The sequence below is a fragment of the Ostrea edulis genome, chromosome 1 (assembly GCF_947568905.1).
Source record: "Ostrea edulis chromosome 1, xbOstEdul1.1, whole genome shotgun sequence".
Taxonomy (NCBI): Eukaryota; Metazoa; Mollusca; class Bivalvia; order Ostreida; family Ostreidae; genus Ostrea; species Ostrea edulis.
Genome location: NC_079164.1, coordinates 35712922 through 35729049, shown reverse-complemented (window position 1 = coordinate 35729049; position 16128 = coordinate 35712922). Strand labels below are relative to the sequence as shown.

At 33.5% G+C, this 16128-nt stretch overlaps 2 protein-coding genes across 5 annotated transcripts in view; one reads left to right on the top strand and one right to left on the bottom strand.

Annotated features, from left to right (window-relative positions):
• The window catches only part of LOC125658172 (RING finger and SPRY domain-containing protein 1-like), a 51285-nt gene that overhangs the window by 25261 nt on the left and 9896 nt on the right, over positions 1 to 16128 (top strand). The window lies entirely within an intron of this gene.
• LOC125658141 (uncharacterized) lies at positions 4291 to 14625 on the bottom strand. Of its 4 annotated transcripts, none has more exons than XM_048889309.2 (2): positions 14499 to 14625; positions 4291 to 6964 (listed from the first exon to the last, which is right to left on the bottom strand). In XM_048889309.2, exons 1-2 carry the CDS (start codon positions 14545 to 14547, stop codon positions 5337 to 5339), a joined length of 1677 nt encoding a protein of 558 aa, XP_048745266.1. In that variant the 5' UTR covers positions 14548 to 14625; the 3' UTR covers positions 4291 to 5336. The 4 variants fall into 4 exon arrangements, with proteins under 4 accessions (XP_048745266.1, XP_048745259.1, XP_048745254.1 ...); XM_048889302.2 differs by lacking the exon at positions 14499 to 14625 and adding an exon at positions 14024 to 14184; XM_048889297.2 differs by lacking the exon at positions 14499 to 14625 and adding an exon at positions 11487 to 11808.

The window sequence follows — 16128 nt, the reverse complement described above, 5'->3', positions numbered from 1 at the left end:
GAACCCGGGTTCTTTTCCATACTTGCACAATAACGTCTAGATGTGAACTAATATCCCCACAACTATTTTAGCTAAATATTTTAAATAATATATCATTCCACCTATTTGTGCGCCGTAAATCGAAGGTTTTTATTAGAGGTGGAACTGTAGTTCTCTGTTCCGTCAAAATATTTTTTCAGAGAGCTACAGTTCTGCAGCTATGTCAACATCAGCTTATTTTGAATTTAGTGATGGTCACCAAGATGCTTCTCATTATGTGGTGTCATACAAGTTAAGCGTTTTACTGTAGTTGCAGACTAACGACACTTTTTGTGATCCAACCAACTTAATATACAATGTATTTACATTTCCAGTGTTTTTACTTTTGATATCTTAACCTATTGCAATGATAGCTTTTTTGATAGGAATGCATTGCATTTGTGAGCAATGTGCTTAAGAATCTTGATAGATATGGTACATCTATTTTAGCAGCCGCGAATTCTGATTATGAAACAGAATAAAAATTACAGAGGCGAAACCTGTTTTTATAAATAAGAAATGTACGAGATTATGTTGACTTCCAGTTTATAAAAACAAACATGTGATAAAAATGGTTATTAAAAAATTTTAAACTTCAAAAATATAAAGATATTGAACTCTACTTTCTTGTTCAAAACAATTAGGAATGTGTTTACAATTTATTACTCCTACAAGTAAGAGCCTCGGTTAACATCCCTATGCTCCTTATATACCTTAGTTACACGTTAATATTAATTCCTATTAGTTTGATGTTCATTTAAGTTTATTTCACTTCTATCATAAATTAGAATGGAATGTAAGAAGTTTTGAAATGATTCGATGATCAACAAATATACTACCAGTATTAACAAAAAAAGTAAGCAAATCATAACCATTACCTGAAATCTTGCCGAGCTTGAGTCATGTGTTGCCATTTGAAACTTCATTTTCATTTTACTTTGAAATGAAACATCTTCTGGAAATATTGTATCTTGAATGTTTTGGTGATAGGATTTGGAAGGTTTGAACTTGATATTTTTCATTCTTAAGATGGTATACATAATATAAGTCAGGGTGTGCTATTTTTCCTAAAAAATGGGACCGCAAGACTTTGGAGAGTTGCTAATTGCGTGGACCCTGAGGTCAATCCAGATAATATATTTCAAGGTTAAACTGGATGCTATGGAGAAAAGTCAGCTTTTGCATGCATGTATGTTTTCACTGGAGCCAACTGGAACATCGCTTGGCCTTTTTCATCAAGTCCAGAAAAAAAGTTTTTTCTTCTCGACTTAATGGGAAAGACTGAGCAATGTTCCAATTGCACCTGAAGCTAGATGACGCAACCTTTATCTATAGATTGGAACATAATAAAGTAACACTGACCGTACACACGTGGGGAAAAGTCAGACTGTGCGTGCACAAGTACATGTTTATCGAAATCAACCATCATTATTGTATTACTCATATCTACCATCAATAAGTTAAAAAGTATTTATAATGCATGTTATTATTGGATATGTTTTAAATAACGCTACAGCCCAGTTTTTCAATAAAGTTATCTTTAAAAAATCAATGTTTCGTAATAAAAAGAATTTTTTAAAAACTTCTTCATGGTTTGTGAAAAGCAGTTTTAGTCTTCTTATAAAAGGATATACAATTACAGGTAATGTTATGGAGTCTAATTTATTAATTTGTACATAGTTAGATGACAACAAATTCACCTCAGCAAGACTATGAACAAAGGAAGTAATATTTTGGTGATCATATCTTGAAATGGACTTCATTTCTATGTTCATTGGGATTTTGAAATAAAACAACAAGAAATGACAACATTAATGCCTGTTAGCATCAATATTTTGTTGCCAGATTTATATCTTTGAATTAAGGTATGAAACTTTTGAAAACGTTATTATCTAGACCAGATTGTGTCTCCTGCTGATATTGAACTTTACTGTCCAGATTAAATACAAAAATGACCCTTAATTCTGAGGTCAAAGTTACTAATATTTCGTACCGACCCATTTGGCCTATACATATCAGTACAGCTTTAGCATTAAGACAGATACTTTTAATGAAATATTTGCATGTTTCAAAATTTTAAAGATCTGTTTTAAAAGACATTTTAATTTTAACCTAGAATATTAAGTTTCTGTTAGAAACACATGCCCTATATATAGTCCATGTATTTCAGTCCTCCTTTTTTAAAGGACAGCAAATTGTCTCTGTTATATATATGCCTGTAATAGAAGTAAGTACATAAAAGAGAACGTACTAAAAATAAAAACAAAACATACATATACATGATAACACAGAATAAAAGTGTTGTCGCTGAACCTTTAGCTGACTGGATTAACAATTCATTAGCCTTGGGGTTCACCCCCACCCCTACCCCCAAAAAAATGTCTTAAAATTTTCTGCTAAAATATCCATAAATCTTGTGTTTAGAAATGTCCTATTTTTTATTCTGTTAAGAGTTGTATTAAATCATACATTGTGTCAATAAATGATACTGTATTGTGTGATAGGATTGAATTCATTTAGAATTTTTATAGAACATTCATCATGCAGAGAGTGGGTTGTAGTGTAGGGTCATTTTAATGTCTGAACTACACGTGCACTGTCATTGGGGCGATTTGTGATGACTCTGGGAAATTATTTTTTGAATAGTTTGAGATTGTCTGAAGTCCAAGAAAATTATTGCAAGTCATAATATTGGCACTTAAAAGTTCTTTCTGCAAGCATTTCTTAAGGCCCACTGGAACACATGTACTGCCATTCACATTTACATACTGCCAGAATCGCGCTCACGTATCAGCTGTGACAATATCAGGCTGGGATCAAATTAGGCTGTACAATTGTTTTTATTTACAGGACATAATCAGACAGAGATGGCTGACCAAGAACATGATTTAGATACTAGCATTTGACTTGGTGTTTAAATGGCCACGACCGCCTATCAATATGTCTTTAAATATCTTCTTAACTGAGTGACGATTTATCTCGGATTATCTGTACTTAGTGAATCGATTAACATTTATGGTACTGTAATTTATGTTTTGTCTCAAGTCCATAACAACAAGCGTGTTGTACAGGGGCGGACAGTGACTTCATAGTGACTCGACAATTAGATTAGCGTTCAGTAAATAAAAGATCTTAGACATCGATTTTAATTTTCAAATCTGGTTACTCATATTTGCATATGATTTTGCATGTATGAAATGCGAGAAGATGCATTTTATAGATGTACAGATAAATTCAGTGCAATAAATGGGGAGAACTTGTTTTTCAAAGGAAAATGTAGGAATGAAAAGTGTAATCAAATACCTCTGAGCTCTTGAAGTGTCAATATCGAAATCTGCTATGAAAATAAAATATCTTTTATGTTGAAAGAGAGGATTGAACCACTTAGTGAATATCATTAATGAGAAAAATGCACATACTCTGATACCTTAGGAGGGATAGAAGAATATATATATAGTCTATGTATCTGGTCTTAGTCTTCATTTCTTCAGGTTTATTTAAGAAATTAATTTCATTTTGGAAAATATATGGAGGCATGCTATTGCGTCATGAAAAATATACTGGCATGAAGCCTTGCAGTTCATACCCTCGTGTATTTTTCAAAAATGAAATTTGTCTTTTACTTTTATTTCTGTTGAGATATTCCCAGCTGTTAAAAGAGTCGTACTATATTTATCAAGATTCATACGCACATTGTTCCCATTCATTAGGATATGGCTGTCATTTCAATTAGTAAATATATTGAAGGCAAAAACATTAGAAATGTAAATATTCAGAAATCTCTGACAGAGATTTGTGACCTGTATAGCTGTATTTGTGTGTGTAGTAAGCTTCTTAACTCAATGACACCTGTAGGAGAATTTTAATATTTGTTAATCCATACGGATTTATTCCCCCTGATGTGATTTAGTAGCAGTATTAGCTGTGTATGACTCACTTAGTTTCACTGAGAAACTGTAGCTCTTAATTGTCAAGTAATTAAACTTTTTGATCTCCTGGGGTTAGTATGGGGTCAGATTTAATTTGGACTGTCTGTGTTGGTTCATTGTCCATGCCAAATTCTGTGGGGATTAGGATTTCATAAAAAGAAGTTTCACCCATTTTCTACAAGATCTTTACCTGCTGTATTGTGCTCAGTTGTAAATTGCAGATCATCATGTGTTTTTCAACCATATTTTCTTAACATCCCCACTCCCTCTCCAAAAACAACCTCCAATTTATCATGAAAGTTTGACATTCCTATGCATTTGAATAAGATTCTGAAAAGCCTACTTATAAGTTTACAACTTTTTATTATGAATATTTTATATCACAGTCAGCAAATTGATACACAGATATATAGATGATAGAAACAGAGTCTTTGTACACAGAACCAAGCAATGAGCACTATACAGACACAGACTAGCATTTAATGCCAAACTGTAGGACTTGTCAAACTTATCTTAGCACGCTAGGTGTGCGGTGATATTTTTATGACATATGAAACACTATATAAACCTATTAGCAACTATTGGAATAAGAAATCTTACTTTTAGAAAATCTCCATACACACATATACATAATATATACCGTATGTGTGGAATTTTTAGCGAGACACAAATTTAGCAATTTTTCCACAAAAATGGGTATATATATTAGCAAGAGCTAATTTTAGGAACTATAATTCCATGAAAAATAACTACTGCTTCCAAGTTGGAATAAATTTTTAGCGATATTCAATTTTAGTGATCTCATCACTCTTGCTAATAATGCTAAATTAAATCATCACTAAAATTTTTACTATACGGTATCAAATTAATGATATGGTAACATAAAATGTATATTACATATTGTATACTGCATATTACATTATTAAAATTACGATTAGATTTATGTAATTGTACACAATATGTGGTTCCTTTTGTGCCCATTCATAAAGATAATACATGAGATGGAAATTTAACTAGATACACAATATTATCCTTACTATTTGAAAATTGAATAAAAAGAATGGAAGTACTTTCTGTCTGCCATTTTTTTTATAAAGTAACTCTAGATTAAACCAATCAGCTGTAGGAAACATACACCAATTTTTTGCCCTGATACAATGATTTTGTGTTACATCCCAAATAGATATTCCTAGAATTCAAACACTCACAACTTTTGGCAAAGCCACCCACTGTCATAAGAAATTCATTCAGACTACAGTCATTGCTCTCATATTCATTAATCCACAGAATTCCACAAAATGTAACAAAGATTCCATATGAATTTTATTTATACATGAATCTTAATAATCCCATTCCTTTTTTCATCAGAAAAGTGTTTTTTTTTAATTCCTACATAACTAATGATTGCACCGTTGGAACCGCCTGCGATGGAACCTCGGAGATATTTTCACCCTGTTCTAACTGCTGTCGTAATAAGTCCACCTCCTGCTGTTGGAACTTCGTCCGACTCTTCATCAGCTTTTCGACAACTTTCCTCATCTTAAATGTGGGCGTGTGCCTGAGAGCTCGTCCAGCAGAATGAAGAGGCACTTTAGAAACATCATTTTGACTCAGGTCTAAGCGTGTCATCTGCTGAAGGATGATCTTGCTGGGTGTGCTGCAGCGTTTGACCTTGCCGTTGTTCATGTTGGTCTTAATGAACTTCCACAGATTCTTCTTCTGAGATCTATCCTCCTTAGCTGATCTATTAGAGTATGTAGAACGAGAACTCGTGGATCTTGCAGCATCGTTTTTGTGAACTTCCCTACTTTCTCGTTCAATCTTGGCCCTAAGGAACGGATTTTCCTCCACCTGAGCAGTTTTGGAGAAGATGTTGAGGAGTGCGGCGGCCTTTGCCACTGCTGGCACCGTCAGTTTTTTAGGATCTGGTTCCGGCTCTTCCTCGCTCTCCTCACTATCATCTTCGTACTCCAAGCTCTCAAAGAACTTGCTGATTTTCTTGTCAATCTCTTTCCGCTCTGCTATAAGCATTTCTTGAGTCATTTTGGGAGCATTTGTTCGTCGTAAGTTTGGCACAGATCTCGAGCTTTCCCGAGTTAGTGTTCGTGGAGTTCCACTGGATCCATTAGATATGGTCTTGTTTTCAGCACCAAATAGAAGCTGTCGAAGATTGATGTAGTCTGTTGATCCGAAATCATCTTCATCGTCACTGTCCCAGGCATTGAGCCGACGAGTTATTCGGGGACCATGTGTGAGAGGTCTAATAAGTTTATTTGGGGTGGAGGTTCGCACATTTTCGGTGAATTTAACATGAGAGTCCTTTGTCTTCTGTCTTTCAATAGAAGGAAGCTTAGCTGAATCTCCATCTTGACTGTTTGATTGACTGTTTAATGTTTCTCGAACAGAAGCAGACATTTTTGAAGCAGGCGCAGATTTTGACCCTCTTCTCTGATAAATTGAAGCTCTGTTGGAGCTGAGTGAAAAAGTTCCAGGGGTTGACTGTCTTATCTTAGCTAAAGAGCTCAATTCATCCTCTCGATCCTCCTTTTCCTGCTGACGTAACATATTCCGAGCTCTCGACACAGTCGGGGTAGCATTTAGATCATTCATATTCCGGCCACGAATCGGGAATTTCTGTTTTTTCTCCAAGTAATAACAATCACTCAACACACCAAGTCGTTTCTCAGAATTTTGAATTTGGAATGCATCATATGAAAAATCCCTCCTAGGCTGTATGCGCTGCCTAGTCTCTAAATCAATTTTCCGTTTGTTGATATCATATAGCTTGATTTGGTATCGAAGTTCGCTTGAATTGTCATGAATCTTTTTCATGGAATGTGAGAGCTCCTTGTTGATTTTGTCAGCTTTCATTAAGAAGTGCTTCTCACAGACATTGTTTTTGACACTGACCAGTCTCTCAGTAAGGGAGGATTTCTTTTGGTTATCCATGGCTTCATTTTGCATTTCTTGAAGCGGATTGGACACCAACTGTTCAGAGTCCATGATGAAGAAGTTCCCTGTAAGAGACAAATAACATGTTAATGACAGATACATATATACAGCTTTCTGGGGGTGAATTTGGATGAGAATTCCCTATAGTTAATACCCTTCAAGGGGAACTTCTCTTTTAAATGTTGAGTCCATTTTCAAGATTTTTCAAGATTTTTTCTAACAGATGTAACTTGGCCAAAGACTCTTCATGAACTGAGTGTTAGTTGCCTTTAACTGTCCTCTATATTTAGCCCATCCTGAAACATTATAGCCATTCTGGTTTCATGTGTCCATCCTAAACAAAGCACAAAGAACCAAATTCTTCACAAACAATGGACTCCAAAATGGATGCATTCATAGAGATCAAATTCAGATTATGTTAATTAGGGTCAGTCATGTATTATTTTGTTAAAATCTGATCAATGATGGGGTTCTGGGGTGCACACTCTGATGACAGACTCAGGTTGGTTATGGATGGAACTAGGACAATGCTAAAGTACAGAATTAAGGTTCTCTTACTTGCACTATAGTTGACATCAATTCCATCTTTAAGTGCCATTGTCTTACGATGAAACACAGTGATCAACCAGTTTTAGTACTCCATGATACAAATTCAATGTTCATCATATTATAATGTAGACCTGCTCCTCTCTAGAGTTCCATTGCTTCTAACAATGCAAAGATTATGCACCTACGTGCAACTATTTCTCATGAGAAATTAAACCTTGGTTGAAGAATTTAACCCTAAATATGATTGAATACGTCTACATTTATACTGTTAATCTGTCGAGAGTGTGTAATAAAGGATTAAGAATGCACAGTGAAATTTACAAATTAATCTGGATTGCAGTTCATGGGAAAAGCTTTGTACATGTATCTATTAATTATTTGTATTTTTAATTTGGTGCAAGAGGGGCCTTTATTAGAATTAATATGAAATGATATTAAAATTAAAGTTACACAAATTTAGACTCTTCATTTTCTGGAGGAGGAATGGGAGTTTTAAGTTGAAGAAGTAGAGAATTTGCCTGAAATATTTCAAATCCTCTTTTTTTATGGTAATGAAATTCTACCTTTAAACAATTAGATGTATTAAACCAAAATTTGACATCATAAGCGTGACCAAATTTTGTATTTTGTTCATATTTTCTTCGAAATCGGGATTTGATACAGCTTCTGCAACATTTAGATGTGGCCATAACAGAGTCAGAATTTAGAAATATTAGATAGGAAAAGCAATAGAAGTTGAAAGTTTTATTTTGTTGTTTGCATACAACCACAACTGAAATGTCTAAAACTTTTGTTAATTAGAGTAACACTATACTTGCATTATTATCCGATAAAAGTATAGAAAATGTATTTATTTCAATTTGCTAAAGTTAAAACTAGCAAATCATTAGATAGGTCATCGCACTTTTTAAAATGCGAGACAAACAGAATCATTTATCAACATCAGAAAAATGCTATTTTCCTTAAATAGCATCAAAATTTCACAAAAAGTAGTTATAACGATGTGATATCATTCATAACAATTTCATGAAACTGTTTCTTTACAAAAATATACAAAATGTCTGTGGAAATTAAAGGAAATCTATTGCACAATGGACTTCATTGAAAACTGAACAGTCTAAGACATACATTGGTAGGTTATTTCTATGTCGGTATGACACATTTAAGACCCATTATGTTGATCATTATCACTTCATAGTTGTGTCACAGAAATGCCCTATATTATGTAAATTGTGATGAGCCAGACCACACCTTCCCATCACATAATGAATGACAAACTGTATAATATTCAATGATGTGCAGTTGTTGCAAATAAGTTGGGCATTAGCCACAAGAGCAAGAAAATTTGGTCATGCCAAAATTGTGGCCACTGCCTGGCTTACAAGTTTGTATTTGACACTAATAACCCACAAGATCTCTCATTGGTAATAACCCTAACACTATCTCACAAGATCTCTCATTGGTAATAACCCCTAACACTCTCTCTCACAAAATCTCTCATTGGTAATAACCCTAACACTATCTCACAAGATCTCTCATTGGTATTCACTACACAAGTCTCTTCCTGCCCCTACTGTCACACAAGTTTCAGGATGGCATAAGATGGGAGGTTTTCCCCCTGCTGTGCTTGCAGATGTCTGTTGTTCCATTACATAGGTTGACATAAGAGTTTTACAACTACAACTTTTACAACTAAGGTTTTCACAAAGCATTGTCATCTGGTCATATCAGACTTTGTACTTCTATTGGTATACCCTGGTACCAACAGCTTTAATTGTGTCATTCTGTTTGCATATAGATTTATGTACATGGTTTGGCCACAGAGGGATTAATTTGGTGATTGAAGACAAACCTTCTTTCTCTAGTATTATTGATCAGAATAAGATAAAGAAAATGTCGAGTTTCAACTTGTGGATGATGATCAATTAGATGTAATAAACACAAATCAGTAATAAAATTGGAGTGGATATTGGATAAACCATTAAATAAACACTGGATTTATATAGCGATATCATCTGATACATATTTAAACTGGTTCTCTTTTCTGAGCATTGATCAGGAAGCTTATTTGCATTTGTTTTGATGAACTGCTGAAAATTAGCATCAAAAAGAAATTACTCTAATGGCATCAACATGATTAAGCTCTGTTTATATTCAACCTAATTTGGGGTGTTGTCAGAAAATCAGAAAAATGAACTAGCACTTAAACAATTATTTACATGCTTACCCATATGATGAAATTGATGGAAAACATGTTTGTAACTGAAATGATTTGCATTATTTTATTTTTTAAAAAGTGAAAAAAAATTATTGGAAGGGATTAAAAGAAAAGATTAAAGATAAAAGATGTCAACTTTTACCTTGTTGCTTTACGGTGACTCTGAGTTCCTCGCGATCTCCCATCTTGATATATCCAAATTAAATATTAAATGAAAAGATATATCAATTCCACCTCAGAACTACCAGAGAAAACTTCTCCTCTAGCTTTACAAGATGAATTTAAGTTCCATTTCGGTTTGGAAATAAAATCCTTATTTGTACGCAATGATGAGCAGCTTGCAGTGTAATTTTTTGTTACGGAAACTTTTTAAGGAATTTAAGCTATATGGTATGGTATGGAAAAAAATAAAAGAGGTCAAATGGTTTAAATATTGGAGGCAGTACTGTGGTCATTTCTTTGGACAGCTTGTGATTCGTGTTAATTCTGTGTTTAGGGGATATTTCCTTTTTAAATCTGTTGTGATTTCTACAGTGCAGATTGTATGAGACTCTTTGATTACTAAAACCTTAAATCCTCACAAAATTGGTGTTAATTATATTTTTGGATTATATAGGTAAAGAAATAAATCTTTATTGTGAAATGGCCTACACTGATACACTATTAGAACTGGATTTAGTATCATGGACTCCCGTAAATGAAACACATGAAGTAGTTCATTCGGTTCTGCTAATAAGTGTGTTGATCAAACATGAAGCTTAAATATCATTATGCTTCACTAATATTTGTATTTAACAGATTACTTACTATACAGAGTGATTCATTAATTAAATAGTTTTAATGGGGGAAAAAATTAACTCTAAATTTTTGTTAATGGCATTTTAGATTGGGGAAAAAATGTTCAAACTTACCATCACGCAAGATAGGTTCCATGGTTTGAAATTCAATTATTCAGTAATTCATGGAAAAATCTCCTGTGTGTAAGGCTGAGATGCATTCAACTCATCATAAAAATCTAATCCACTACTGTCTTTTGGTTTAAGGTTTGAAGTAATGGGATTTTTGGCCAAATCCACATGTAAATGAAATATCTATCAAGTCTTGTGGTAATCTTAAGCCACGGACAGTAAAGGACTTTGTGTAGAATCCTGTATGCTGTGTTATTGTAAGTAATCGCAGTCAAACAGTGTGAAGAGTACCATGTTTGTTGTTAGAAATTACGAGATATTGACCCATTGTTCCGATCTCTCCATTCCTATCTCTCCGTACCATCTCCATTCTCAGAAAGAAACAGAATTTTCTACCATTGACAAATCAATTTTGAAGAAGTGTGTGTCAGGAAAAGGTTTCAAACTTGAGAGATTTCAGGGGCAAGAAAAAATAGAGACATAAAAATGTGTAAATGTTTGGCATTTTGTTATGTCATTAAGATTTAGACAAATTGACCTTAGGGTACATTGAAAGGTATCATCTACCTGAAGGATTTACAATGACATAACTATAAGTACCACAGCTACATTTAATTTTTTTTAGACAAATGCTAAAAAGACATATGAAAACTTAATACATAGGTAATATGTAGTTATTTCAGAAATTTTTTAATGTGTTCTTGACTGTATATAATTTCAATTTTAAAAAAATTTCAAATATAGAATGAACAGTAAGTTACCTGAATTCTTCATTAAAAGTGATTTGAAGGAAAAAAAAGCTTACTAATTTTTAAAAATTAAAATCTTTTTAAAAACAAATCTCATGTATGTCATCATTTTATTTAAAAATTGTAAATTAAGTACTAGGGATTATTTTTCATGGACTCTTACCTTGCTGTTCAATGGGAGATATAATAGAATTCTCCGACAGCATGGCCTCAGACATCGACATTTTGACGTTTTACTTGTAAATTTCCCCTCACTATGTAATTTATCTAATTATCAGTAGCTGAAGTGATGTACATCCTGCATCACGAAAAAGTCTTTGAAATTTCTGTTAATGGCCAAAATGAGGCAACTTCCAATCGCAGACATAGTTTTAAAGTCATGATGTCAATATCTAATTGTTCCACACTTTTAAGAAACAATGTGACGGGTATATATTATTTTTTCCGTGGTAGGGACCACATCAAAACCCAAAACAGTTGAAATGACTTGGCATCTTTCAATATAAATTAACACAAACAGTTCACAGCTGAGTTGGGGCAAACATTATAGAAAACAGGTGCATGTTTAGCTCACCTGAATCAGGGAAGCTGTTTGAAAGCAATCTAGTGTTTCCAAAAGGGCTATCTCGTACCTTGTTCACTGAGATTACAACAGAATTACCTTGTTTGTAGATTTAGTTTAAATAAGAATAGACATCCTGACCTTGGAGTGGTTGATACATTTTCTATTTCTGTAGAATGGACCACAAAGAGATATTAAACATGAATACAATAGAATGACGTTTTTTTGTTTTTTGGGTTTTTTTGGATTTGTTTTTTAGAAAAAGGTAGCATTTTACGGGTGCTTGATTTTGTAATTGATTATTGGTCATTGACACCATTTCCTGTTCATGAAAGATTTGAAATTGTTGGATATGTCCACACACAATAGACACAACTAGAAAATCAACTCCATGCAAAATTGAATGATTTACAGTATTTGGGGAAAATACTTAATCTTCTTAACAAGAACAGCAAGTCTAATAACATCCTCATGTGGTGTAATTTTACAGTTCTTCTAAACCCCCCACCCACCCCTCACCCCTTGTAGGAGATCAATGTTTTTTTACAAAGTATTTTGAAATAATGGACTTTTACATTTACTGATGCTTTTCAAGTTGAGGTGTTTTAAAGTATATTTTGGGGATTCTAAACCAATTTGTATGGAGATACTGTGTAATGATTGCCTGTTTGGAGAGGATCCCTCAGTACAATTCATTAAATGCAGCAATCTGTTAGGTTGCTATATTGATACGAGCCAGGAAGATACGATCTGGAATTCTATACTCTGAGGTACCTGCATTAAAATATTAGCTAGGTGTCACAGAGCAGTTCCCTTTAAAACCAGACTGGAACATAAATCAGAATATTTTTAAATTAGCAAATGTCATATCAATTACACAAGTAAACTTGCATGATAAACAAAATTAGGCTGCATCTTGAAAAAAAAAAAAAAGACTTTCATTGTATTTCTTTATTCAAGGAAAAATATACTGTTATCTCAACTTACTGAAAGCTTACGATCTTAATATGAATACATTATTGTGACTTTTATCAGTTATCATTATCAGGTCATTTAGTTACATGTTTATATGTCTTCATTTCGCTTTTTCTTGAAATATTTATAAAAAGAATTGTTACTGGCTTGTTTAAAGCAGTCTGAGAGAGGAGTTATTACACCCATGTGTTTCTCAAGAAGAAAAATTTTAATTTTCAAGATTATAAGTATAAAAAAAAAAAAAAAAAGACACAAAATTGATATTGAATAGAACTTATTTTTATCTAATGTACAAGTAAAATCATTCTATCCTGTTGAGAAATCACTGGTAAATTAAATATTCAAGTATTGCAATATTGATAGCCTTGTTACATATTTTTAATTTAATGAAATCGGAGTGAATTCGTAAAACTTCTCAGCAGGGAATCATTTTAATCGTTAAACATGTAAATTGGATTGTCAGTTACGAAAAGCTTCTCCCAGCCCTCCTACCCAGGGTGCCCACACTTCAACTTCATGGTCCGATTTTGAATTAAAAGGATTAAATCTGGGTGGATGATCTTCCAGATACAGGATATATCTCTAACAAACGTTGATAGACATCTACAGATCTTTAAAATCAGTTTAGGAATTTTTGGTCCATACAAAGTGCTGATTTTTTTTTTTAAGTTTGAAAGTTCCTGCAGTTTAATTTAATTTGTCTTGTTATTGATTGATATAGTTTTATGAATTATTATAATGTAGGTTACTTTGTAGTGCAGTACTCTTTAGTGTATTGCTTATATCATACCTGCATATCGGCCGCAAGAGATAAGTATCACCTGACACATGGAAACCCTGTTTGTGGATAGAATACTGCTTGACCTATAGGATGGTCAGATAGCATAGACCTGATGTAAGATAATTTAAAATATGATAAGTCACTACCATGCAGTTACTTAATTTTCAGTGTTGAGTATGATTCATTAGTCTAAAACAAAATGTGACCCATTCAGAATAACCACATGTTTAGCCCCCTTTCTGTTAGTGCCAGTTAGTGTGCTAGCTTGTTGTGACTCTAGAAATCGTGACTCTAGAACTCTTTAGCTGACCAGCCAGAGAAAGAGAGAAAGAGAGTGAAAGAAAGATATTGAGAGAGATTGTAACCTCTTCAGCTGACTTACCCACTTGATAGAATTGTTTGATATGCCCCAGTTCCATATAGCCAGCCATTCTTTTTGTCAGTAACAGTGAATAAAAAATCAACAAGTGACATCAAATATATGTATGCAGCAAAAGCAAATGTTTCTCCAACCTATACAAGCTCAATCTCAGACTTCAAATGACAATGTGACCCCTGAAGTGATATCATAGGTAACTTCAAAATCTTTTGAAAAAATATTTCAATATCATTTTTAAAAAGGATAATGAAATTTATTTTTTCAAAGGATTCAAATTGCAGTTTAAATGGGAGATATTCTTCAATAGTCTCTTATACATGTATATATCATATCTTGGATTAAATCTAACATTCAAATAGAGAAATGTGATTTTGAGATACATAATGGCTGGGTTAACTTGTTAATTGATCAGAAAATGTTTTCATGGCCATTTTCAAGCAAAAAGGAGTGGCTGAAAGAAAATCTTTTGCATACTTACCAATTTGATAGAAAACATTGACACTTTTTCCAATGTCAGGAGCAGCCATGTTTTGTTTGCCTTTACTTTAGATTTACTTAATGAAATACACAGTTTGTAAGTACTATTTTCCACCTTTACATGTTCTCCCACAGGGTGAGTTAGTGACATACAATTCTTGGACTAAATCAAACAGAAACTTGTGCAAAGTTTCAAATTTCATATTGAAGGAAAACAGACTAATTATGTTCTCAGTTTCAAAGCCCAGTCTTTGTTAACTGTTTCCATCTTAAAAGCTAAATGTATTGACTGCATGGTTTGACCTTGGGTTTTGAAGAAAAGATCTAATGAATAGGTTTGCATTACTAGAATAGTCCATATCAAGATTTCTATTTAATTGCTATGGAGAGATGAAGAATAATTGTGACATTTCCTGAGTAGAGCCTGATAGTTAAAGAGATAAATACCAGTTTTATTTCTCACTCTTGTAAAATCTTTATCTTCTGTGTAGTCTTTTTAGGGTCTAAAGTCAATATGGATTTTAACACTTATTCTGAGAATTTGTATGGCTTTATTTTCTTCAGTGAGCATAAATGTGCAACAGTGCATGGTCAATATTTATGTTTGCTATGCCCATGTGAAAAAATGGTTGCACTATAATTTAAGCTTTTCACTTGCGATGTAGTTCTCCTGTCCTGAGTCCACAGCAGTGTTTACAATGACACAGAGAAATAACCCTGCTCAACAGTAGGGGGTCTATCATGTGACATCACTATAGATGGCTTTGATCAGTGTAAATTGCCAGGTAGAGTTTCAGTTTATAGTGGGGTGGGGGACTCTGGTCAGGGACATCAATTAAAGAAAAAAGATTGAGAAATGAATAATTCTAAATAATGGAGCTGTAAAATTGTAGCTTTTTATTATTTAGGCATATTCATTGGGATATAAAATTGAAATTTTATAGACATTCTATTGACATGCATTTATAGAAGGATGCAAAGCATGATTTGGGATCATTCGGTTTCTATATGTCATTAAATGGGTACACCAAGCATTGTGCTACAAGGTTTAACAGACTTGACAATCATTTTAAGAATGGTTGACAAAAACACATGACTGCATTTTCAACAAACTCTGTAGCATGAACATTGCACCAACATTTCTTCTCATTGTTTTCATACTCCTCACAAACAAAGTTAGGGGTGGTATACTGGAATCACTGTCCAATTCTGTCCATTCATCCATAGACCTAATTGTCCAGAGTATATTTATCTATTTAACACCCATGAACAAATCTGATTAAAACTGTGTATATCTTATATGAATATTGAAGTTAAGCACGTGCTATTTTGATCTGAGATTAACATTCAAGGAAGTTATAGATATTTTTTTTTTCCATTTTGAGAGGGATGATGTTATGCAGTCATTGTCCAGAGTAAATCTTAAAAACGATTTATTCTCTAATGAGCACAAATTCACGAATTCCCACTATCCAGTGTGCCCTGGGGGAGGGGGTTGATTAGTCCCAGTATTTTCACAGGCCACAAATCACATGGAGGAACGTTACGAATAACCCCACATGTGACTGCCGACCAATGATGTCACTTTAAATGAATTTAATTGCAACTGAATGTCATCAATGATTTCTTTA

Bases quoted from the DNA above. Each gene is read 5' to 3' on its own strand.
- LOC125658141 (XM_048889297.2), bottom strand. From the start codon at position 11,547: ATGTCGATGTCTGAGGCCATGCTGTCGGAGAATTCTATTATATCTCCC. The intron at 6,965-11,486 runs GTAAGAGTCCAT...TGTCTCTTACAG, and splicing joins ATCTCCCATTGAACAGCAAG to GGAACTTCTTCATCATGGAC.